The sequence below is a fragment of the Chaetodon auriga genome, chromosome 19, assembly GCF_051107435.1.
Source record: "Chaetodon auriga isolate fChaAug3 chromosome 19, fChaAug3.hap1, whole genome shotgun sequence".
NCBI lineage: Eukaryota > Metazoa > Chordata > Actinopteri > Chaetodontiformes > Chaetodontidae > Chaetodon > Chaetodon auriga.
The window spans coordinates 14,791,342-14,817,239 of NC_135092.1; the positions used below are offsets into that span (position 1 = coordinate 14,791,342).

Here is a 25,898-nt window from a genome sequence, read left to right on the forward strand (position 1 = left end):
GTCTGTGATTTCTGCTGTGAAATACTGCTGAAAAATATGTCACAACAACAGCCTGAATCAATTCATCCATCCTACTTGGTAACTAAGGCGTAAATGGTGGTGTTCTTATAATGGTGTGGAACATGATTTCTTGCCACACATCAGGCCCCTCAGTTAAAAAAAAAAAAAAAAAAAAAAAAATGGTATAACCTTTTTCAAATGGAAACTCCCTGCAGATTATTATGCCATGTGACACACTCTAGGATCTAGGAGAGGTGCTCAAGAAGCCTCCCCAGTCCACATACAGTGTACCAGTCAGTGGAACATGTCTGGGGTGAGGAAGAGGGCATTGGCAGATTGAATGTATCACAGAACAATGTGCAGCAAGTAAAGCCAGCATGGTTCAAGTTTTTCTTCTACTTCTTTTTTTTTTTTTTTACCTGTATTGAAAAGCAATTCAAGCTTCTCTGCAGAAAAACCCAGCAGATATATTGTAACCACCAATGCTACTTGTATTGGTACTATTTAAACTGTATTTAAATTTAACATCAGAGTTGGGCACAAAATATTGCAAAACTGTGACTAAGAAAAGTAATACTGTAAAGAATGTCTGAATAGGAAATATGTATATTAAAATAATCTTTTTATATGTAATCTTGCGCAAATGTGTTTCATTGCTTATAGATGTAGTCAGGTCATTGTGAAGTCGCTGGTTATTTCCTATTTACATACATTTCCTTCATCTGAATATTTGCACGAGGAAGAATTTCTTGATAAATATGACTCATAAAGCTTATTTCGTGAGGAAGCTTTATTTCCAGCCTGCAGGCACCTTTTCATTTTTTACTCTTAGTTATTCTCACCCGCAAAACATGAGCACGTTGCTGGAACTGGGGTCATCTTCAAGGGGCACGAGCTGCTGGAGACACAGCTGTTCACAGCCTCCATTGAAGCCATCCGTGCAGTCAATGCCCCTGGAGTAGTCATAGCAACCTGAGCCATCCTTCATTGGCCTCAGCCCCTCAGGACACTGCAAGAAAGGAGAGCCAGAGCAAGGAGGGGAGGTGGTGGGAGAGAAATGTAGAGAGAGGGTATGGAGGAAGGCATAAATTAGGGAGAGAGAAGAAGAGAGTAAGGAACATAGGTCAGCATGTGCATTTTAATCAGGATCAGTTGGTTCTGAGGAGGCAAAGATAGTAATATGGGAAAGATGAGAGAGGAGGACTGGGCAGTAGGATTTCAAGGGAAGTGAGAGAGACTTGAAAGAAGAATGAAAAATGGCAATTATCTTATTTGACAGGAAACAGAAAATGTGTAATGCAATCAAACGGGAGCAATTTCATATTCAGAACCTCCACTGCAAAAGCCCATGCACACCTTCAGTTTCTTGTGTCTGAGAAGTTTACCTGATGATGATCTGAGGACCAAAACATTGAGTCTTCAGTAATTTTTTTTTCCTTTTTTTTTTTTTTTTTTTTGCAAATTAAAGGACAACGTGTGGGAGTTCTCTCATCTCATGGTGAAGGTTGGGTCAATAAAAATAACGCACTCCTTGACTCATCAGGAAGTTGCTGAAATCACAAGCTTTTTTTACACAGGGAAACACTGTGGTGGTTTAGAGTCTCAGTTGTGGTTCGTCATCAGTTTTGCATTGCTACCCGCCACCCTCCACAAAAAACAAATCACATTCACCTGAGCGCACACATCTAAAGGGGCGCACTTTGTCCAATAACTTCAGATTGGATGATTTACAGTCCAGCATTTCATTTATGAAGTGTTTTTCTTTTAATGAATTATATTTACTCCAGCATAAGAAATAGTAATTAAGCATGAATGCAATAACAGCAGATGGGTTTTATAACAAAGCTGGGCTCCATTAAAAAATAATTTTACATACCATTAATAACTTGTGCACTTAATGGCCTGCTGTTCATGATTTGAGCTGCATTATCCATCTCGGATCCAAACAAAAGATTGTTACACAAATAAACCAAGAGGTTACACTTGATAAACTTTTCCGCTGGCTCAGCTCACGTGTTAGAAGCAGGCAGAATCCTGATGGGACCCACTATTGACAAGTACTGCCAAGTTCAACTAATTCACCATTTTATATAATTCTAATAACTCTGTGATTTCATGTTGAAAAAGAGTGTCCTGCAGGGCTGGAGATCCTGGCAACTGCAGCATGAACATGTAAGTAATAAATAACAATAATAGTAAATACAGCATTTTGCTCTGTGCTTCACAAGGCGCATTTTTGTGATTTTAGAGTATTTTTGTCATTTGGCGTCAGTGTAATTATGGGTACTGTTTTAAGTACTAATGATATAATATCTTGCACTGATGTTTGCCCCTGGAGTAGCGGATACATTGCTCTGTAGTGTTATTGCCGATTGTTCCAGATTATCATCATCAAATTAGAGGCCCGGCTGTCAAAGAATTATATATACATGATGCTCAAGAGTGCTGATGTTGTCTTAAAATAAAGAAAAGGGGAAAAAAACTGCATATGCTCATGCTTTTTAAGCGCATTTCTCCACCAGTAGGAGCATCTGAGTCTCGCAGGTTGGTCATGCGTCATTGCTGTGATTGCCGTGTTATATCTTGTATCCTGCTAAGTGGGACAGATGCTGGAAAAAAGCACTTTTTTTTTTACTATTCACTTGAATGGGAGCGATGGATGCACACTGTACACAGTTATTGATACTGTGAGCAGTTTATTGTCATTATTGAAAAATGCTCATCTTTGCAGATTTGATGGGTTTTGCCTGCTGGGGCTAGAGTCCAACAACCAATTAACACACTCCAACATCAACCAAGCAACACATCATGTTTCTCGGAGCTGCAAGTGCTGCTGTAATTTCGTCTTGGTGAGTGCTGCTGCAACGGTTCTGTTGGTTTAAAATGAAGACTGTAAGAGACTCACGAGAATATTTCACAGTTTGTGGAGCACTGTTTCCCACTCTCACTGACGGCTACTCTGACTCATCTGCGATTCCTTATGTTCTGTGTGCCTGTGTGAGGTACGATGATGCATAATAAACATGTTATGCAGAAAAATAAAGACGGTCCACCATTCCTCAAAGTGCAGACCGTTAAAGCAGTGTGTCACCATTTATTATGTTCTGGGTGAGAAATTTATGAATCTGGTGGCACAGAAAGAGAGGTGATGCCAGTGTTGAAACAGCTTTAGCTCGCTGTCAGTGGTCAAATACCTTCAAGTACACCAATTATAGGGAAGGCTGTGTCTTGCTATTAACAAAACCCTTACTGGCTGTCATACTATAGGCAAAGACTCATCATATTCATTTGCAGCTATCTATTGGACTGAGTAAGATGATCAGGTAGGGAGATGCTGTACGTTCTTGTCTGTTCAGTAACATGCAGTGACTGTAGGTGTACTTCTCCGCCTCCTGTACATAGAGGTGTTGAGCATTTTCCTTTCATCTCCCACATATCTCTCACGATACAGTATATATAGAATACACACCAAACACTGAACCTGTGGCTGGCTTTATATTTGCAGACTATCAATATCTGTGGTCTATCTCATCATGTCCTCCGCCATTTTATTGTGAATTAAAGTGAGTGTTTAATAGGTTTTTCACACACGTCACAGACATCACTAAAATGAAAGCTTTATAGTGGGGCCTCCACTCAACGACAACGTTGTTTTCCTCTTCTACAAAGACTGGGCAGAAAGGTAAAAACATTAAAAATCTGAAGTGAAAATTGTATTCTTGCCCTTCAGCACTGTTTTGACTGCGCACACTAGACAGTGTTAAAATCCTTTTTGTTCAACAACAGAACCAGCTAACTGATCTCGAATGTCAATACATCTTGTTCCGCGAGGTCCCACAGATCAGCAGTAAACAAATTAAAATTTTCCTTTTTAATAAAGCTTGGGTCACAAAAGCAATTAAAGGCCTCATTTGGTGGGTTTTAATAAAGGTGTAATGCAGGACAGGGAAATTAGGAGGGAGATCAAGTCAGGAATAAAAGAAGCCAAACTGAGGTACAACGAGAGGATTGAGACAGAGCTCAGCGATGTGAGATGTTTGGAAAAGCATGAAACTTATGACTGAGGTCAGGACAAGAGAAATAGGGATGTTAGCCATAAACAGACTAATAAACAGACAGCTGTTTAATTCAAGACCTTTAAAAACCTTTAAATGTAATGACAAAGCTTTTCCGCCAGTTAAATTATAAAAGCTCTGGACTTCATAAAAGCTGTTCTTGGGTGCTAAAAGAACATTCTGTCATATGCTTTCTCCATTTTTACCTCCACCAAGGTCATGTTTTCGGTTTGGTTTCTTTGTTTGTCCGTTTGTAAACAGGATTACGGAAAAACTCCTGGCCCAGTTTTCATGAAACTTGGTGACAGGGCACGGGCCGAAGAAGAACCCATTAAATCTTGGAGTGGATACGAATCACAGGGCGGACGCACAAATTAGTTTTCACTTTGGTTAACATTGGCAGAATTTGGCCTTGGCGCAATAAATGCCGTACATTTTAAAATCCAGTAGATGGCAGTTAAGTTCAACAGCGGCAAAGTGAAGCCAGTTGTGGAAATACGATGACTCCACGTCACAATCCATATTGAAGGTTACCGGTGGAGTGGCCTGCACATGTAGCTGCTCAAACATCATACAGAAAGCAGTCGTTATCGAGCGCTCAGGGACAGTAGTTTCATGGGAAAACCGCTTTATCTTTTCATGAATATATGTGTATAAAGTATCTGAAATATTTCGTAAAAAATGCACAGCTGAGATGGTTGCGCTTGCAGATTTGCATATCATAAAAGACTATTGGTCTTGGCAGAGAAGTGTCCTTCTAGTTTTTTTTTTTTTTCCCTTTGGTAACATCTCATCAGCAATAAAATCTCAAATTCGAAAGCACACCACTGCTAAATGTGAAACATCCAAAGTCTTGAATGCCCTCAGAGTAGCAGCCGCTCTCTCAAGTTTTCAAGGCTTCTGCGAAACTCACCAAGCACAAGATTTAATGCAGCCAAGGGACAAACTGGAGAGAGGAGAGATAGAGGAGCAGAGGATGCCACCTGAAGCTTATCAAATGATGTGTGCTGACATTTGGAAGACCCTTACACTCATCCTAGGCTTTGGTTTCCACCTCAAGGATGTTTTTTCTCTCTATTTTACACACTACCAATTGCCAAAGCAATTATGGAAATAGATGTACAGTATACTGACGGGTCATGGGGCTGTTTGATGTCATCTTGAGTCTTCAGTTTGATGATCAACAGCATGATTTGCAATCCACCACCACTATTGAATCAACTGAGTGTAATCAAGGTGTTCTTTCTCCTAATTATGAGATTTAAGTCTCGCCAGCAAGGACAAGCTCACGTTACTGTGTAGAGAACATTACATATAAGCTTTGAGTGAATGCTGTTTCCACAAATGAATCCTGATATAAGCTTACATCAGCTCTCTCTGCGCTGTAGATATTTCCAAATCTTGCAAAACAAATTGAGCGATGGCATTTTTGATCTCTTCGGAGAACCTCTGCCAAACACTAAAAAAGATAAATGTGCAACCATACGCATTGTTCACATGTGTGTTCTGAACAAAGCCCCATATGTTCAGCATTCAGTGGGAAAGCTGTCCGGTATCAGATCCATTTACTGTATCTCATGAATGTAATGCTTACTTCCTCAGCAGAATGAGATTGGGGCCATTCATCACACTGAGGCAGAGCTGTGGGAAAAGGTGTCTGTAATTCAGAATTGTCATGCAGCACTCCACGGTTGAATTAAAGGACTTAAGGTTAGCCATTAGCGCTGCCCACTAGCTACTTGCTCTTTCTGCTCGGACAACTCTCCAAAGACACGAGGGCTGGGGGGGGGGGGGGATTTGCATTTCAGATGAATGCTTTCAGTCAGCTCTTCCGTAGTGATTCTGCGATGGAGGCACAATGAGAGCAGGCCTGCTGGATCCCTACAGCTCAACACTTTGTTCAAGAAGCACAGAATCAACTTTACTGACTCCAGTGTTGTTGTTACCATAACTGCCAGCCTGGCAGCTGATCACTAAGTGAAAATACATTAAAAAACATTAGAGTCTGACAACTGAGTGATTACTTATTATCGAATATATTAAACATTTAGAAGAAGCACAAAAAGAGCACATTAGACACGAGTGTGGATGCGTCTGTGTGATTACAAGTTCAATCAGATATACTTAATAGGTTGCAGTACTAAATTAGATGTGATGGATTGCATGTTTGCATATTACCTTTTCTCTTTTACACCTGTCTGCTGTATCTGAGCGTGGGCACACTGTATGACAGCAGCGTGAAACACTAAGGGTTGACTCTGTGTATTCTCTGGGGGCAATAACAAATGAGAATTTTATGACACCATTAAGTATCACAGTGATGGTATTTCACTCCTCTATACACTATACTTGGGGGATTATACAAGGTAAGCAAGAGGAAGGACAAATGAAAAAACTTAAGTATGCATGATGAATGTACACATATCTCCCTACATATTATGTACATAGATCACCTCACAAATTAAAGTCCGCACATTCTGAATGACTGCCATTCATTTTCCTAATTAGCCATTAGCGTCCTCAGCTTTAATCAGGAACTGAGCATAATCTATTGAGAACTCTGTCTCTTAATGATCTTGTCAAAATTAATATGCCAGATGTTCGTACATCACACATTTCAGAGAAGGAAGAGATCGTAAGAAAAGTAGGAACAGTCAGCGATCAAGGATTTACACACAGTCCCACTGCGACCTTTGGAGTCAACAACCGAACGCAGGTGGGGAAACGCAGTAACAGGCAAAAGGCAGGAGAGGATCCTTTCTGTTGTAAAAATGTGGATAATTTGAGACAATATAAGGAATGCGTGTGCCGAGTCTACAAAGCAACACATACCGAGAAAAGTATTTGAAACAGCACAGCTCTAAACAACACTGACAGGTGATGGCAGGGAAAAAAATCAAATACTCTACAAGCATACCTGACAACCTAATCTGGTTTAGAGGTGGCAGGGATGTATGCACTGCAGCTCCACTGCTGCTTAAATGGGTTAAATTAGGCAACAGTTTCATCGCTGCAAGAGCAAAAAAAAAGTAAATAAATAAATAAATGCTTGCGAGGGTGTGATACAGTCCCAGATGAGAAATAAGAAATCTCCACCCAGCTGTTTGTTCCTCATATTCCTGTGAATTCATACTTCATCTTCACAGTTATCTCTTTAGCTATGGGGAATGGTGCTGCCCAAAGGCAAAAAATAGATGTTGCTATTTAAAAGATTTAGCTTGTAATTTTTCATTTTAATATTTTTTGCGTGCAAATGGTTTGCAAACATATATGCATGGAGGGATAAAAACATACCTCCTTGTTCTATGTCTCACAGGCTTGGCTCTCCGACAGGATGATTTCAACCTTGAGCACTTATCTTCAAATCTCTGCACCAGGAGAATCAAATAATCTGCATTTATGTGCTCAGCAAATCCATTAAAGTCCAAAGTTTTACACTATGGAGATGGAATGCTTTTGAGGCCATGTTGTCTCTGTTTCTCCTCCACCTTTCTTTAGCTTTGACAATACGGCAGATGACTATGAGGGTGAAGGATGGTTTCGTCCTGCGACTCCACCAGACTATGCTGCTTTCAGCCCAGCTTGACAGCCGAAGGCATTTAGGAGCTGCTGTTATTTGCTTTCTCACATAATGAAGACCATGGAGACACTATCTGTTAATGATGAGTTATGTTTGTTTATGTCGGGAAGCCAAATAAGGGATATTGACACGAATACTGGACACACCTTTAGTTTTAGTCATGTTGTGATCGTTGACATATTTGAGTAAAAGTGCTTTGTTCTGATTGGATCATTTTCATTCATAATTCAGAGGGATTCTCTGAAATGAGCCTCTCAGACAGAGATATACAGAGATGTATGCACCTTCTTTCAGATTTCGCTACAAATATAGCAGCAATACACTTTACTGTTAGATGTGAGAAATAAATATTGTCTGCTCCTCTTCATCACTCAATCTTGCGACAAAGAATAACAGACACCGTCTGTATTTCCTGTCAAAACCCAGTTCACCTATGTTTATTAAATTACCAGAAGGGAGAGGAAATTGAAATACTAATCTTTCATGGGGTATCTAACCTGTTACTTAGGGATGATTTAATACTCTTTCTTAATCAATTCACTGTTTGCTTAGGTTTGGAATTGAGCCACATTGAATTGACTGAAAATGATTCCAGCTCAAAAACTTGTCAAGTAATATATAAAATCTTGAAGGCATGAGAGAGAGAGAGAGGAGATTCTGGTGCATTCGTGACAGAAAACTAAAGCACTGCTTCAGTTGTTCACTAATGCTGTTCATACTGTTGCTGTTTTACTGTAATGCTGCAAATACTTGCTAATATTTCCCCTTGAGGTCTTACTGAACTGTGTTCCACTGTACACAGATCTGAACTCCCATCCGTGGCTGCAGCAGTGTTATCTGGATCTCTGCAGTACACTAAGTGACACACTTGATCCGGCATTTAACCAACAGTGCCAGACTGTAAGGATGAAAGAATTATCGCAATTTGCTTTAAATCATAAAGCATTGAAATTCAGTGGTAATGAGGTAAACTGAGCTGTGCTGTGCAGCGGAGCAGTGGGAGTCATGATGCTCAGTTGTCAGGAACACGGGACTGTGGGGACGTACAGTGGATGGTGGGTAGAGCGATTAAGGGATGAGGGTTTGCACAAAACTTTTGTTCGGGTGGAGTTGCCATTTTTCCTCCCTGCTGACTCTTTATGCAAACCAGAAGCAACCAAGCGTAAATCTGGCTCCACACTGACAACTCATCATTTAATTCCTGACTTTTGGAGTGTGCCACACATTTTAATAAACTCTTGCATACTGGGAGAGTATGCAAGTGCCTTAAAATGAGATCGGAGACAACAGTATCTGTCTTCTCTAAACTGTTATAAACTACAGCAGGATGGCAGGCCAAAATTAAACCTTCGGATGGTCGTTGAAGTTAAAGAATACATCTTTGCCAACCCTGCATACAAACAACTTTACCAGAGATGTCCCAAAAGGGACATCAACTGATGAAAGATATGCCACTAATATCCTACCATCTGCTCAGCCTCTGAGTACTTCCATTAGGAAGACAGATACCGTAGCAGGATACAACAACGTGCCATAAAGAAAAACATTACACCCTTTCCTAAAAGCACAGAAACCACAGTATGTTGCAGTTGTCAAACTTAAACTTTAAAAATGGCAAGCTACCAGGAAAATCCATGTTTACAGAGTTTTGAACTCCACCAAGCAGCCCCAGGAGAGTTCACCGAGTGCATCAGTAATACCCCTTTCTCACACAAACACAGTGGATGACACGGCACATTGACCACAGGTTCAACGAGAATTTGACCATTCATTCCGCACCACTGGGTAAATGCTAGATTGTTGCTGTTCACACAACCTACATCTGCTCAATGAACTTCCCTACACTTCTCTGCTATTGTGCTGCAACCTCATTAAAAGAGAGGTTGAATTTTTGCTTTTCCACTTTTCACGTTCAACATGGCAGACAGTGCAGATGATCCCGGTGTAACTTCACAGACTTTCTTGTCTTGTTCCAGCATACGAGAAGTTGGTTCGTCTTAAGCTCCAGTTTCAAGCATCGTTTTGATGAAGAGAGATTTACTGTGGAGTAGTAAACATAGTTACTGGCAAACTGAACTTAGCTTCCTGCGAGGTTAGTTGAGATACACTTCATGTTAAAATATATATAGTTTTTTTTTCTAGTAATGGTATTGCGTATGATCTACATGGATCTAGCCTACAGTAATGCTCCACTTGGAAAAAGTGCCTCATTACCTCTCATCTTGTCAAAGCCCACAGTTACTACGTCAGGCCATAGAAGTAGCTTTTAATACCGTGTTTTAAAATGCTCATAGCAAATGGAGGGGGTAATGAAAACACTAGAATTACATTATAATTATATCACATTAAAATAAAACTGAATAATACTAATCTGATATTATAATATACCAACTTATAACTTCTGCTCTGTGATGAATGTTTGAATTGTGTTTATTTGTGCTTGTATACTGCAGAGCATTTTTTCTTTTAAAGATCATTTTCTCAGTGAAACTCAATAAAAACAAACTAAATCTATCACTCCCTTCTCTCTTCCTTCTTTAACCAACCATTAGCATTGAAACATTTCCATCACCACTGTCCATTTGCCACAGTGGAAAAAAATAGGTATGATCACAAAGGCTGTAACGTAAACAGCAAAATATACAGTTCTACCCAGCACGCTGTACACTGTAATGTATAACATGCCTGGAGTTTGATGAGCCAAGCGAAGAAAAAGGAAGGCGCTGACACAAAAACATTACCTGTCTAAAATGGCTAACCCGCACTTAGAACAGCTGTTGTTATAAGCTGAGGTTAGCGAGCACAAGAATAAACCACCTGTCATCCTCTCTCCGGCTCAGCAGCAGCAGCAGAAAGGGAACACGGGCAAAAATGGAACAAGCAATGTCTTCAAAACTTCAGCAGCGGCTCTGACTAATTTAATTCTTAGAAAATGCATTTCAACTGTCTTAAGAGCAGCAGACAGCCTTGAGGGACTGACTCTGATAATGGATTTTAAGCCCCCCGTGTGGCATGTCGCTGCTCTGTGTTAGCACCCACTCTGACAAGGGTGGTTAAAATAACACCAACCCAAAAGAGTCAGAAAAGAAAAATAATACCACTGTGTCTGTGATCCTCTGAGTTAATCTGAAGACTAGAAGGCTTTGTCTGTGTATTAATCAGCCGCACACGGAGGCGTGAGGCTGTTCTGAATCATTTTTAGAAATATTTTATACCGCACTTAAACTTTCTGAATATGTGAGAAGCTAAATCTTTCCAAGCTGACTGCACACTTAGGTGAGGTCCAAAGGGAGGAGAAGCTCGAACAGGACATGAGTATGTATGCATTCTCGTCATTTCTCTGCTCTTCCTTGTCTTTATTTAAGATGCTAAATCCTAAATTCTTTGATAAGGTTCTACCTGCGCTGATGGGCAGCTGTGGGAAAATACATTGTGGTTGTGTCTTTGCTTATGCATGTGTGTGAAACCTGTTAACAAGACATGCCACAGTATGTTCAGGGGCTTGATGTGGGATAGAGTTTGACAAACAATCCAAAGGCTTATTAGCACTTACTCATTCATATTTTAGACACACTCTCTCCAGTGTCTACTACCTTCCACCTCTGGGTCTAATAGGGATTCATCTCAGTATAGGAAACTGCCTGTTCAATTTTCTCCAGCACTGTATAGGATGCGCAAGCCTGTACCAGTGTGAAAATACATAAAACATGGTTGGAATCGCTGTTGAGATACCACTAACTGTAAATTATTTCACAGATATCAGCTATTTTATAGAAACGTGTGCATAAGAAATGATTGAATTTGTATGTACAGTAATATAGCGAAGCCCCATGAGAAATATTTTAGTTTAATAAATGCAAGCATACCAGAAAATGCACTTAATTTAAGATGATGGCACAAAAAGCCAATATTAAAACTGTGAATATCATAAACCAAACCTGATGCATTTACCTTTCATATGTATATACACATTTCAATGCATTTACCAGATAATTAAATAATGCCACTTGTGTACATTATTCTTGATGCAGAGAATAAACCAAAGCCTTTAAAATGCCACAGAACAAACAGGAAAAGGTATGAGATGTGTAAATCACTTGCATCCACCGGAGGCCGCATTAACTTACTGTGTCACTAGCAATGAGTGACACAGTACCCCGTCGCCGTTTATGCATATTTCTAATAAATTATCCATAATGTGGGTGCTCGGGTGCCACAGCTGAAGAGCGGCAAACAGCTGCAGAGACCTAGGGTTATTACAAGATGTTATCATATCATCTGCAACAAAATGACGACAATTATAATTTAATTAATACTACATTTTGACGAAAATATATCCCAGACGTAAACAAATGGCCACAAGACACCAAATATGTCATGGGTGGAAACTGTCTTGGTTCTGATGAATGATGGGTGATATGACTCAGGTTTATTAATATGGAATAGTCGTCATGGTAACACAGCAGGAGGTAAATCATGGGGGATGAGTTGCAGAGGGCAGAATAACTTCATTTATATATAAAAGGCTCTTGCTGAAGATGTTACAAGCACTACTTTGGTATTTATTTTGTTCTGTAAAGCCTTTCATTCGGTGTCACGCGACGGCAGAGTCAGGTATAATACGCATCATTTGTGCTCAATGTCAGACAGTTGTGTGGTGAGCGCATAACAAAAACTAACACCAGTTTTGCTGAGTGGGGTTTCATGAGTATAGTATCCACAGTAGAATAGAAGAAAACCTTTCTTTATTGCCAGTAAAATAAGGAAAAAGAAAGAAAAACAAGAAAACTGCTGTATCAGTGTATGTCTTTGGTCGACACAAACAACGAAAAGACCAGTCGATTTATAGCCCCGTCCAAGCTCGTAATGACTCGCCAAACCATCCTCCAGCAATTGAGATGGCTCATCAATTTAATTACTTTACAACCCAAGCCCGCCCCGTGCTGTCAAAAGCCTGGCACTGGAAGTTTCCAGTCACCCCGTACTTGTAAATATGCCAGGAGAAAATGTCTTCTGCACTGCAGTTTACAATGTTACATCTAAAATCAAGCTAAGGTTTATGAATGACAGAGGGACGTAAATAAATCTACTACACATATAATGATGCTTTTTCTATATACCTACATTTTCTACACATAAAAGCAGTAATCAAACGGGCAAAAGAAGCATATTATAAAGGTTATTACTACTACTTTGCTGTTGCAGTGACTTTACCAGTTCCTACTGATCCATACTATTGTGTGAAAAACATCTCCATCATAGTCATTATTGTCTCTGTATTCCCTAAATTTAAGTTGGCTAAGTACTTACCGTACGCTCACATGTACTTCAACCACACTAAAGCACACTAACCATCTCATACAGCTGAAGGTTCTTTGTACAGTGAACACAGGGGCACACACTGCAATGGTGTCGGTCATTATTGCTGCAAACTATAGGCTCCACAGTATCCACATATGCACTAAAGAGCACACAGTAACACCAAAGCATACTAAGTATGGCTGTAAACTGCACATAAAGTATTATAGATTGCTTGGAAATTTCTCAAACACAGTGCTATATAGCAGATGGCATACAAATTTAATGAGTAGCATTATCTTGGGAAAGAAACAGTAAAAGGAGATGATTATGTAGATTTTAATATATATACCTCATATTACCTCTATGCTCAGTCTTTTAGCTGCAAAGTCCTGCAGCAGCTACTGAGCAGCACAGTTATGTTGCTTTTTATTTGTTGTTTATTGACTGTTAGTCCCGATGTCACCCTCAAGGGTTTTTCCAAAGTGCCCAAAACCTATGGGAAATTTTAGGTGCACAATTACATTGCAGCTCAAATGCTAGCATGCCCAGACAGCATGCATCTGTAGCTCCTGTGTGTTGAGCTAGACTAAGGGTTCGAATGCAGCATTACTGCTGGGCTCTAGTCTGCCGCCTCACTGAAGTCAGTTGTCAGCACCCTCTGCACTCTGATTAGCTAGTTAGCTACAGCTCAGCGTCAGTTTGGCTGACAGGGTGGATGATAAGTGTAACTATAAGGCCTTTCATCAGAAGGACTATCACTGACAGGCACATCTGTCACACAGACGCACACATACACACAGCCCCTCACTGCCTTTAGCAATCAAAATCAACTTCATTATAGATATTATACAAAACATAATATATATATATACATATAACATTTTATTAAACTCTGGCCTTTTATTAACACAGATGAATTAACCACACTCACCATACAGCCAGATGAGTCTAACTGTCTGTCAGACACACACTTGAAGTTCTTCTTGCAGCCACCATTGTCCTTGGAGCAGTCACGGACGGGCCCAAAAGACGCCAGTAGGTCCTCTACTGTCTCAAAGTAAGTGGACATCATGGCCTCCTCTCTGGTATGGAAGAAAACAATGTTAAAATGAAGAAAATACAGATGCCTTTGCATATGTTTTCTCAGTGTAAATAAGGACATACCAGTGCAAGTAATGACTCGTGAAAAAGAGTGCTTGAGCAGCGGAACATAATCCCTCACCACCTGGAAAGCAGTCTCTCATAACCTTGTTGTTTCCAGTGCAATTAAGATGCTATTCATGCTTGAACATAATGTGATAAAATTGCAGTGGTTTGGTGGCTTTTACCCTTCCACCTGCAATTAATGACTACTTCTAATATTTGCAACATGTTTTTTTTTTTTTTTTTTAGTGAAAGGGTATAAAAGTCAGCTTAATGCCTAGAATATTAATGAAATGTAATTGTGGAAAATGAACACTAACAATAACAGACCTGTTATTGGATACGGGAAAGTTTTGTTTCTCGATATCACAGGTTTCCTCTGTGAGCTGTATTTTGTGACTGACTGCAAAGAAAATGTTAACAAACCCAATCAAATAGTGCTTCAAAATGGATCAACCCTAGGGCTTAAGCAAGTGGTTCAAAAGTTTCAGTGGAGTGACGCATGCAGGGGTTCATGCTGGTTCATGATGGGTCATGTCTGGGACTAATCAGCTCATTGGCATTAATTGGACATGTTTGTCACAGTGTGTTGATGGAGAGCCCAGGGAATCAGTATTCTTCATCCATAAAGTCTAATGACTAATCCAAGGCCAAGATATCCAGGCCTATCGTAGCTGGCAGAAGAAAAAAAAAAAAAAAGGAAAAGTCCAGACAAATGCATGCATCAACACTCAAGGATAAACAGAGGCAATATAAGGTAATTAAGTCAAATGAATGTATTCCTCATTCCTTTATTTCTAATTCATTTAACTAAATGTATTAAATGAATGCATTTCATTTTGTTTTTTAACATATTGGATAGCTTTGTATTATTTTTCATTCGTGGAACTCAGTATTTTATGAGACCTGCATAATAATAATACTTTATTCAAATCACATTTGGTGTTCATAAATACAGAAATTAGAAATGGATTTATAACAAGACCACAGGCATGCTAGTGGCTCTGTGAGGCTGTACTTCAACACAGCACCACTTTGAGCTAAATGCTAAGATCAGCATGCTAACTTGCTGTCAATGACAATGCAAACATGCCAGTGTTTAGCAGGTAATGCTTCTCATGTTCACCTTCTTAGAGTACAACGTTTGCTAATCAGCATTAAACACAAACAGCTGAGTTTGATGGGAATGTAATTAGTTTTGCAGGGACTTAGTCATAAACCAAAATATGGGGTGAATTAATCTCTCGACCTGATGATGGCGCTAGATGAAAAATCATGGGATTGCCAAAGGCATAAATGTGTTTGCCAAAATTTCATGGCACTAAAACCACAGATGTCAACCTTGTGGTAGCGCTATACAGAAAGTCAGGGGATGACCAAAGACAGTAGGCTTCATCCTCTGGGGACCATGAACGTTTGGACAAAGCACAAATCTAATAGAATGAACAGTTTTTGAGATATTTCAGTCTAGACCAAAGTGGTGGACCGACTATCGACTGTGTCATCACCAGTGGGTTAGGGGTTTGGGAATGCATTATGTCAATGAGTGTCCTCGCAAGGGTTGAAGTACAAGTGTGTGTGTGTGTGTGTGTATTTCTCACATTGTGGGGACATAAATCTGTTTACACAGTCACATTGTGGGGACTTGCCTTCCATGGGGACAAAAAGCAAGTCCTCATAATGTAAATCATTAAATTTTAGGGTGTAGACTTGGGTTAAGGTTCAGGTAAGGGTTAATGTTAGGCAAGTAGTGGTTATGGTTACGGTACATCTTCAGGAAGTTAATGTAAGTCTATGCAGTGTCTCCGTAAATTACGAAAACATGACTCTGTGTGTGTGTGTTTGTGTGTGTGTGTGTGTGTGTGTGTGTGAGAGAGAGAGAGAGAGTCACTTTGCCACTAAATCATTCTAAACAAAGGAGGAATCTATCATTTCTAAATGCTGGATTTTGGTGCTTTCTTCAGAGAAATGTCATCTTGACCAATGCTGTATAACTCTGCTGCTACGTGCATTTCAGCATGCTCAGCCATACCCATACACCGAGCTCTGCATGCCCGCTGTCAGAGTGAACGAAGGGGTAAGCAACCCCTGTGTTTTTCTTTGCAAAGAAACAAAAGCACTGTCTCTTGCAATGGGACCACAGGGACCACACTGTGCTGTGAGGGCGACTCGACTCTACAAACAGCAACACGATCTCGAATGATGGGATGACAGATGCCCTGCTGAGCAAGGAGGATTTTGGCGTACTGTCACTGTCACTGTTTGCGTGCATCTTTGTCTTTATGTACTTGGGTGCTTATGTGACAATGTCATTTCAAAGAAGAAACTGAAAGGGCCTCTGAACCAACAATATACATACTGATGTTGCTATTAATTTGATTAAAAATGTCCCCAAGTAACCTCTCGTCAGAGTGGATATAAACATCACAAAGTAATTTATTCTGCAAAGTTTCTTCAGTGAGCACAGACAGAAAAGGGAACTCTTATTGACTCAGTATTCGCTGTTAAAAAAATTGTGAAAAGAATTGTATATTGTGACCTTGTCATTGGCTTCAGGCAAAGATGAAAGCCAAAACATTAAAATTCATCAAAAAGGCAGGAATGCTCTGTGCACAGCATTGACAAAAATACCTTCAAAATTCATATCTTATTAATATAAGCAGGGATGTATTGCGAGAAGATGTGGGCAAACACTGTCTACCAACCTTTTCAATTACAAAATAGTATCGTTTTCATTTTCACAGTGTCTGACCATGTGTGATCAGCATTTGGAATGCGGTGCGACACCTCGCATTGTTTTGAGCAAGGGCTTCTTTGTTTTAAATATTTGGTTTTCATGTTAGATTTATAGCACATCAGCCCATAATTGGCACGTCTTGCTTGTGTGAGCAGTGAAGTATTACCACGCTGACAACACACTGGAACTATCCCCTTTGCAGAATCAAACTTTTCCTGACACATTGCTTTGCTAATAGCAAATCAGTCACTGTCACAAACTCCGATTATAAAATAAACAATATCTACCAAAAGAGCCCAGAAAGTCACACAGTCCAAAATGTGGACATTGTTCTATTTGATTAATGGAGTCAGTTTGCTTGGTTTGTTTGTTGCAGTCTAAGTATGTGGTAGCCCTCTTGCACTTTGTGCAAATCTGGATATGAATGACCTCAACTAGACAGGACAAACTGTATTTCAGAATTGTTTTAGTCAGCTGACTACAAGACAGACCATGACATAACAACAATATTTACAATTTCAGTATTTTAATCATTTTACATACTAGACCCTTAAACAACACTATTAGACTAAAATATTTTAAGATAATTAAAATGTCACCTTCTGTTTGCATTGGATTAAGAAATGTTTTATGGCCCCTAATAGAAACTGTTGATGTGGTTATGGCAGACCCATTATGCATTAGTAGTATTGATGTCACCCAGTAATTCCCAGTTCTCAAGATCAATGCACTAATGCAACCCTCTAAACACACTTTTTTTTCTGGCAGTATATTACAGTTTAATGTTTTGCTGGGCCCATGAGCAGCTCTGCTGTAGTCAACATTTTGAAAGACGCATGCCTTTCTTCAGGCCAAATAAACAGTATTTGTACACAGGGTGTGAAATTAACCTTTCGGTCAACCAACCACACTCACTGGAGAATATCTCAGATTCCTGTATTTAATTGTATTTATTCAGCTTTGTTTGGGTTAGTATTTCTAGGATAGCCACAGGATATGTGAACTGAACTCTCCAAAAACATTAAAAGAGAATGCCGCAAAACTGCTACAAAGTTCACATTTGTTTGTTGTTCCATATTTGCTTTGACAGTTGGTAGAGTTGATCATTATTTTCGCCACTAGGACATGCATAACATTCAATCATCAATCTTTAATATCCTTTTTAATAAAATCTTCTCATGAGGAATAGGTCAGAATGAAGTAGTTCAGCTACAATAATTATATCCCTATATTCAGTTTACAGAAACAAAATTAGCTCAAGATGGAGTTTATTGGGCAACTGGTGTCAGAGAAGTCCAGTACTGTCTAGATCCTTTTGTGCAGTAACTTCACCCACTTTCACTTCTTGAACAACTTTTGTTGTTCTTCACCTCTTACACAGACACACTGAGTCCTCAATCTTAATATATTTGACTTCCTGAACCACTTCAACTGTCAGTGTGGGGGAGTAGGAGCCTAAAACCAAGGTCATCTTTGATTGACCCTATCGTGCAGAGTGAGGCCAGCCACCTTGTGGAGGACCCAACTGCTTATTCTCTGTCTAATTCTTCTGGTCACAACCATTACTCAGGTATATTGGCCTCAGACTTGAGGATATTGATGTGTCACATTGCCACACTGAGCTGCAAACTCTCTGATGTACATCATAGCTCACAGACCAATGAAGGCAGAGAGCAAAGATCATCCGAACACACTGGAAAGTCTGCATCATGACCGAACTGGCCAGTTTCAAGACCTCAGCTGTGCCTTGATGAAAATCAAACACAACAGCTGCACTCTTGTCAGAGTCTGATGCTCACATTCAATGTGCTTGTCTTAATGACAAAAAGGGAAACACATCTCCTCAGTGTAAGAACTCTGGCACCTGATGCTGCCAAAGCACATCCCACAGGATACCTAAAGGAACACCGCCTTTGTCCGAACCAAAAAAACTCAGGGACCCGAGCAGAGCAAATGACAGCGACCACTTGATTATCTGCTTGGGACAAACAAGCTAGTAAACTGTTCCAGAGCCAATGAAACCTAGCCGTTAGAACACGGAAAGTAATCAGTCTTTGGGGAAGGTGCCTGAGTTGGTGCGTGGAGTTGAGAGGTACCAACAAAATGCAGTTGGGCTCACCTCTATGCACAGCTTTGGCTCTGGAACCAAACTCCTTGATAGATGGGGGACTCTCTCCTACTCAGGCATTGTCCATGGCGAGACGTGCCAGGCGGTTGTGGGACTAGTGACAAATCAGTGGCTGGCTGCTGCACAGTTGGATTTTCTCCCGGTGGATGAGAGGGTCACCATCATGTGGCTGGGTAATGCAGAGAGAAAAACTATTACTGTTGTTTGCGCATATACGCTTATTCTTTGTTGCTAGGCAACAATGGCTGGTAAGCCGTCACGCACAGCGGCCCAGGTCACACAGAAATCCCATGGCTACATAAACTACACGCCTAAATTTGAGACATGGGAGCTGAACACAACAGAAGTTGAATTGTACGTTTATTTAACAAAGTGTGTGGATTTATTTGAATGTTGATGAGGCATGAATGCGTTAGAAACGGGACAAGCTTTATGGTCCGAGCACCAAATCCATGTTTGCAATTTTTGAATCATGCTTGATCCTGGGGACACCTACTTTAAATAGTTAATAAGGATCAAGAGTGTTGTAAAGCGATGAGTCACAGATAATCAGGACACTCTTGCTGACTGGCCTCATTATGTACTTGGATTGATTTGTCAGAATACTGTACTTAATCTTGTAGCAAAAACTGGAGTATTTGCGGGGATAATCTCCACAGCATCTGTTTTTAACACAGGTCTGTGAAGACTTGCCCTCTCTCAAACTGATCCCGATTCACTAGATCAAACACCCCCTATTGGAGGGCACTCTGGGAGAGATTAGGGAATTAATAAAAAGCTGAGGTACACGCTCCACACTACACCATGAGCGGGAAGTGTTAGTCACCATGAATGCTTTAGATTATTGTATACATATGTGTATTGCTAAACTGCAACATATAGCATACCTAACACAATCAACATGTATGATAAAGTAGATTGCCGGGGGCAAAGTTATAGTTGCTTTAGCCTGACTGCACATTCTGTGATTTTAAAGCAGTGCTGTGTGGCTGTAGGTTTATGTGCCTCAAGTAGCAAGATGGTACTTAAATTTGTATGATGTTTGCTTCATTATCTTTGACTTCTGGTTAGGGGTACAGGAAAAGTCAGTGTGGGTCTGCTGTTGAAGGGCTTCATTGTCCACTTTTCTTCACCATTAGTTGGTGTGGGATGACCTTTACTATGGTGATCCTGCCACACAAAAATGGATCACGTTGCAACTGAGACTCACATTGATCACTGCCTCTGGTTTGCACCCTTGCTCGGCGCTGCCACAAAGGAATATTGCGCTGTTATTGTATTCCACCAAAATCTAAAAAAGTTCATTCGCCGTCTCCCACTCTCTCGGTCTCCCATGTCTTATTCCTCTTCTCTTTATTTGGCAACTCAATTTTTCTGAATTAGACAGACAACACATGGCATTCTGTGCATCAGTTCTTTCTGGCAGGCACTCAAAGCATTGACAAATGACTCCTTAATTCAGAGGAAAACAGAGGGTGGGGAAGGTGAGGCAGACAAAAATAATGGGTTGCCTCAGCTGTGAGGTGCATGCTAACTGGCTCTCCTTCTGGATAGAAGGAATAGTGAGTCGAAGATGAAAAAAACAATCAATTCCAAGATGCCTGTTGCAAGACAGTCCGGAAGGAGAAAAATAGGGAAAACAAATGCCGAAGAACACTCTCACTAAGACCACTGGTAAGTTTGTTTCTAAAATGTTGTACAACATATTAAATCAAGACACAGAGTGCGGAAAGTTTGCAGCAATGTTTTTCTGTCATTGTTTAATGAACAGCAGCTTGAAAACTGATTCATGTAGGTGTATAGAAGAGCAAAGCATCCCATACATCATTCTGCAAAGACGTTTAAACAAATTTTATTCTGTCGGAATTAGTAAATTATTTGTTACCGAAATCAACAACAGTGTGAGTGTTTCTTCTTCTTTTCTTTTCTTTTTCAAAATCATTAGCCAATCAAGATCATCTCTTTTGGCACCGTGGCTCTGTTGCTTGACCCAGAAGCACATTGGTTGCATCTAAACACTGACTAATGTACTTGTTATTAATCTCCCTCTCTGCCTCTTGCTTTTCCAGATGATGAATGACCAGGCAGCGCAGCCCAAAGTTAGAGCGCTGCTCCAGCATGATTACAGAGCCCGTTATTGGTCTGCCCCAGCACTTGATTAATGCTCTTGTTCCAGCTTCCCACAAATATGCTGACTCTCATCAAGCACTTTCGTCATTGAATAGAGTGCATTTTCTTTAAGCTTGCTGTAATCACTGAGGAAAAATCTAGTGGGTGAGAAAAGCAGGTAAGGCTAAGTGATAAAATAAAGATTGATACATCAATTCTTTGGTTTGAATGTAGAGTTGTAAAACATTTTGATGGAGATTTGGAGTAATGGGAGGGGGATTTATGTACTTAATTTTTTGCGGGTGTCAAGTTCTTGCAGTTTCATTGGATTACTGGCAAAGTCACAGTTTGATGGTTCACTTGATCACAGTGAGTGAGTTCATTAATCACCAGTTTGTCAGCAGTTTTAGGGTTAACAGTTCCTCATTAACAAAACTACTAGTCTTCGAGCACAGTTTAGAGTGCCTGAATTACTGTATATTGTGATCGACTTTTCAACAACAAGCAGCAGAAAAGCAAAATTAATATTAGATAACACATTGAATTTCTCTTGTGGGACAGTGAGTCAGAGAACTAATTCTGATAATATGACAATTTGACAAAATAAATGTTTGGGATGAGACTCAACATAAAACAAAGCTCTCCACTCTACAGTTGTAAGCAGAAAAAGAAGAATTTTTATATAAAAAAAGTGCACGTTGTGCTTAAATCTTTTGCATTATAATGATGGCTTGGAGGTACAGAATATACACTGGCTCCTTGTTTCCCAGCACGCCAAAGACAACTGGAAAGGCTCAGCCTGAATTCCAATGCTGGTGCAGTTATTGATCAGTTAACTAGACCAAAGACTGCACACAGCAAAACATATTTCATGCTTTGCATTCTGTACAGGGTCCTGCTGTTAAATGAAAACCTTGCAAAGAGGGTGAATATTTGAACAAAGGGTTCTGTCGAGGCAAGTTTTCACTGGAGGCAAATTCACGGACATGAGTTCACTTGTGTCAGAGGTTGCCTTTATGACTTTGCATTTACCGCCCAAAGACATGCAATCAGACAAATAAGCTGATTAATGGATAAAGACTGATTTCAAATGTAGTATGTACACAATGTATTGGATGTGTGAATTAGTAAATAATCGCTTTCATACAAGCAATAAAAAAAACAGCTACTGCTGAGCTCTGCAAAAGCAGAGGCCCCGCTTTTATTGTTATGACCCTTTTTATCCCTTTTATGTTTCCTGTATTTCAATACGCCTTATGGTGCAGCGTGGACATTCACTGGAATGAATGTTCCTCTGCAGTGTCTGCCTTTAAATGTCACAGACTAAACAGGTAAAGTCGTTTAAGTCTAAGTATAATAAGAATAAAGGGAGCAAATCTTTTAGATATGGAATGGAGTCTTTATGATCACTCGTGTCTTTTACAGGTAAATGGTTGAACAAGCTGTTTTTGGTAACCTTTAAGTCAAGCAGGTTAATACTGTTTATCAAGAGGATGTTATCAAGAAGGTACAGTATGTAGTGAGAGAAATGAGGGAGGCACGTTCTGTTTCACACAGGTCTTAACCCTCTAATAAGCTCTGCACAATCAACCCTGTGAATCAGGGCACTGAAATTTGCATGCATCTGGATGGACACTGCAAATGTACTTGTACTTTAAGTTTTGTATCCTAAAACATCATTCATTTTCTTTCAGGGAAAGAAAGAGTAACCAGAAAAAACAAGATTACCTGTGGTCAGGTTTGGCCTTGACTCTGCTTATCTGAGACAACACTCCCCCTCAATTTACACAAGGCAATTTAAATTTGTCTTTTCATGTCTCTCCTTGTTACGCTTATATATATTATACAGCCCCCCCCGTGCATTTCATCAGGGAGGTCAGAGCACAGGGTTGGGGTTCAGCCTTGCTCTAGGGTGAGCACCAATAGATGTGATACCAGTCATCAGCTCGCAGCTGGAATGCAGCCTCCTGTCGGTGCTGGGGATCGAAGCTTCATTTACTGGCCAGCCTCTCTCCACCTCTAGGCCATCCTCGGGGCCCCGTCACCCTGGAATGATTTGCCGGAGGAGACCAGGCAAGCCTATCTTTGTCTTTTAAAAACAGACTTTTTTTCTTAATCAATTCCTTGCTATGTATGCCGAATAGTCAACTCTGTGGTTTTATTGTATTATTACTATATTAGTATGTTATCATACACCTTGTTTGGGTTCATTCTGAGTTTTAAAGAAGTGGAACAATTCCAGTACAAAATTGTTTTCATTAAAAACAATAAGCAAGGTCAGTGGCTCTATCACGAGACTAACCAAAGTAGTTTTTTTATGCTTTTAGTACCACAATTATATAAATGTAAATTCCATCTAACTGGCCTTTACAGTTAAACTGAACTGTCATTTTTTTGTGTGTGATTTTGATGAAATGCTATAGGCTGGTAAACCCCCCCCCCCCCCCAATAAAAAAGAAAGTAGAGGCCTTTTTCTTTGACAATATGCCAGACACCTGATAATGAAAAACAAACAATAAAAAAAAAAAAAAAAAAACGAAAACATGCTGATTGTGGAAATCTAAAACAAGCTGATTAAAAGGCTGATCAGTGTGACGTTCGGTGACGATATCAGGAGACAAAACACCTTCAGTTAAAAGCTGTGCTTAGTTTAACTGACACATTTTCACCTAGAATACATTTCATTTGGTTCTGTCACTCAGCCGATGGGCAGAAATGAAACGGGGGTGCCTCCTTTTAAATGCCACAGCTCCAGTGCATCTCACCACTTCCCGCATCAACATGTCTATCATGACTGACTGACTACATCAATGTCTGCATAAACACTTTGGGAAAGTGCATCAGCCAGACACTCCATAAGGTCCCACAGGATTTTGTTCCACAAAAATGCTTTGGATAATGAGATGTCTGCATTATTCATGACAATCTGACGGATACTCCTATGTTACAGGAACTAATCATTAACCAAATGTAGAACATTAACTTATTCCAATTGAAGTGGGATATTGTAATCAGTCATACAATGTATTTCTTCCTTCGTATTTTCAAAAGTCTTATTTATTTCCTGGTGTGAAGTTGTTTAATCTTTCAACAGTTCAACTTGCATTGTTGTACAAGAAGGATGCCTTCTTGAAGTTTCTATCTGTTACAACAGTTAAATGTAAGATGCCATGTTGCCATAAAGTCTCAGATCTTACATCTCCCTTGTAGTTAACAATACTAAATAAAACATTTGACATGGCAATTTCGAAATGGAGCTCATATGTTGAGGCAGAACAAGTACAGTGTAAAAAGACTGCTGGTGTGATGTCAGGTAGTAACAACAGTGGACGCTACTTCCATGAAGGCACGTCCGTCCTTCCACTGATGAACAGTATAACTTGCGCTAACCCAAATGGAGCTCCTCTGCTGTGAGGTAAACAAAAGCTAAGTTCTTGCTCTCTCCTGAAGTGCTCAATTTGCACCTGCTGTTGTTCTGTAACCCTGCAAGGTCTATTCATCACGCAATAATGGTGGCACTTGAGTGAAAGTCAAAAAAAAAGAAAAAAGAAAATGCACAAAAGAAGTAATTGCTTTGAAATGACTGCTTTACCTCCAAGCTAAATGGAGATCTTTCAGGATTTCAGTCATACGCATTCCGTAGCAGACGCATGGCTGAAAACTGTTGTAGCTCTGAAACACGTCCTCATTTTTTAGCTCATCATCACTGATCAAAACCCTCTTTCAAAGTAAGTGACATACATTTTCTAATTAATCGTGAGGTGTGCAGAAATCCCATTTATGCTAGAATTAGCAGATGTGTTCAATTGCCTTGGGAGTCATTTGCTCCTGAGGCAATTTCATAAAACCTGTTAAAAGTTTGGATTTTTTTGCAGCAGCGGAGAGACAGCAATTTGCAACAACAATTCATACGATGCACATTAGACAAGGATTACTGCGATTTAGGCTTTCTGACTAACAAATTAGTTTATTGAAATTTTGCTATCACACCCGTGAGTTTTGGGTGCAGAGAAGATTCAGAGAAATCTACTAGTCAGATAAAGTGAGCATGTTTTTTGCATAAATGTGTTTTAATACATTTTCAGTGCAGCTCATGACCTGTTGGGGTGATGAGACCCTTTTTATAGAGTTAAAACGCTGTTTACAATGTCATGACTGATCATTGCTGAGCATTATGTTTTCAGCTATATCATCAACAGTCTCTCTGCTATGATTGTCTTCTGTTGGGTCAGTCTGAGTGCTGACATTTGCTCTGCTCCAATCATGCAACACGTACTTACCAAGGTTCGTTGTCAGGGCATAAAAACTACCTCAGCCATGTTAAGTGTGATTCCAATCAGTAGGGATCAGCTGTAATCACTGTTAAAGTATCCTCAGTCTGGGCACTCTCAAGTGCACCTCATGGCCATTTTAGAGAGACATTTCCCATGTTAATTAGGTATCTACCCATGAAGGCAAGAAATACCTAAAACGGGGCATCTCAAAGTCCTGACCAAGTTTTTGTGTGTGCATTCACACATAGTCAGTGGTGTGAGGAGGTTACTGCAAATGCAAGCAGCAAGGTGTCATTGTCAAAGTTTGCAAAGCAAAGGCAAATTGGGCGACAGAGAATTCAGAGGAGAGGAAGAAGAGGAGATAATAAGAATGAAAATGGACAGGAGTTTGTTCCGGACTTTCGATCTTTTCTTAATTCATATGTGGACCTTTTTTAAAGATGGTTGAGTACCCATGACCTCAAATATTTACCCTGTTGACACAATGGTCAACCAAATTCATCAGACACTTGAAAAAAAGAAGAAAAAAAGACCTTTATCATTGCAAGGACGGTGTTTCTTTATCTGTCAT

At 39.9% G+C, this 25,898-nt stretch overlaps 1 protein-coding gene across 1 annotated transcript in view; it reads right to left on the reverse strand.

The window, feature by feature from the left end:
- Positions 1 to 25,898, reverse strand: part of astn2 (astrotactin 2) — a 259,439-nt gene that overhangs the window by 84,892 nt on the left and 148,649 nt on the right. The window contains exons 11-12 of the mRNA XM_076757943.1: positions 13,868 to 14,018; positions 843 to 1,009 (exon numbers count right to left, since the gene is read on the reverse strand). Coding sequence (XP_076614058.1) covers positions 843 to 1,009; positions 13,868 to 14,018 — 318 coding nt within the window. The remainder of the gene's footprint in view (positions 1 to 842; positions 1,010 to 13,867; positions 14,019 to 25,898) is intronic.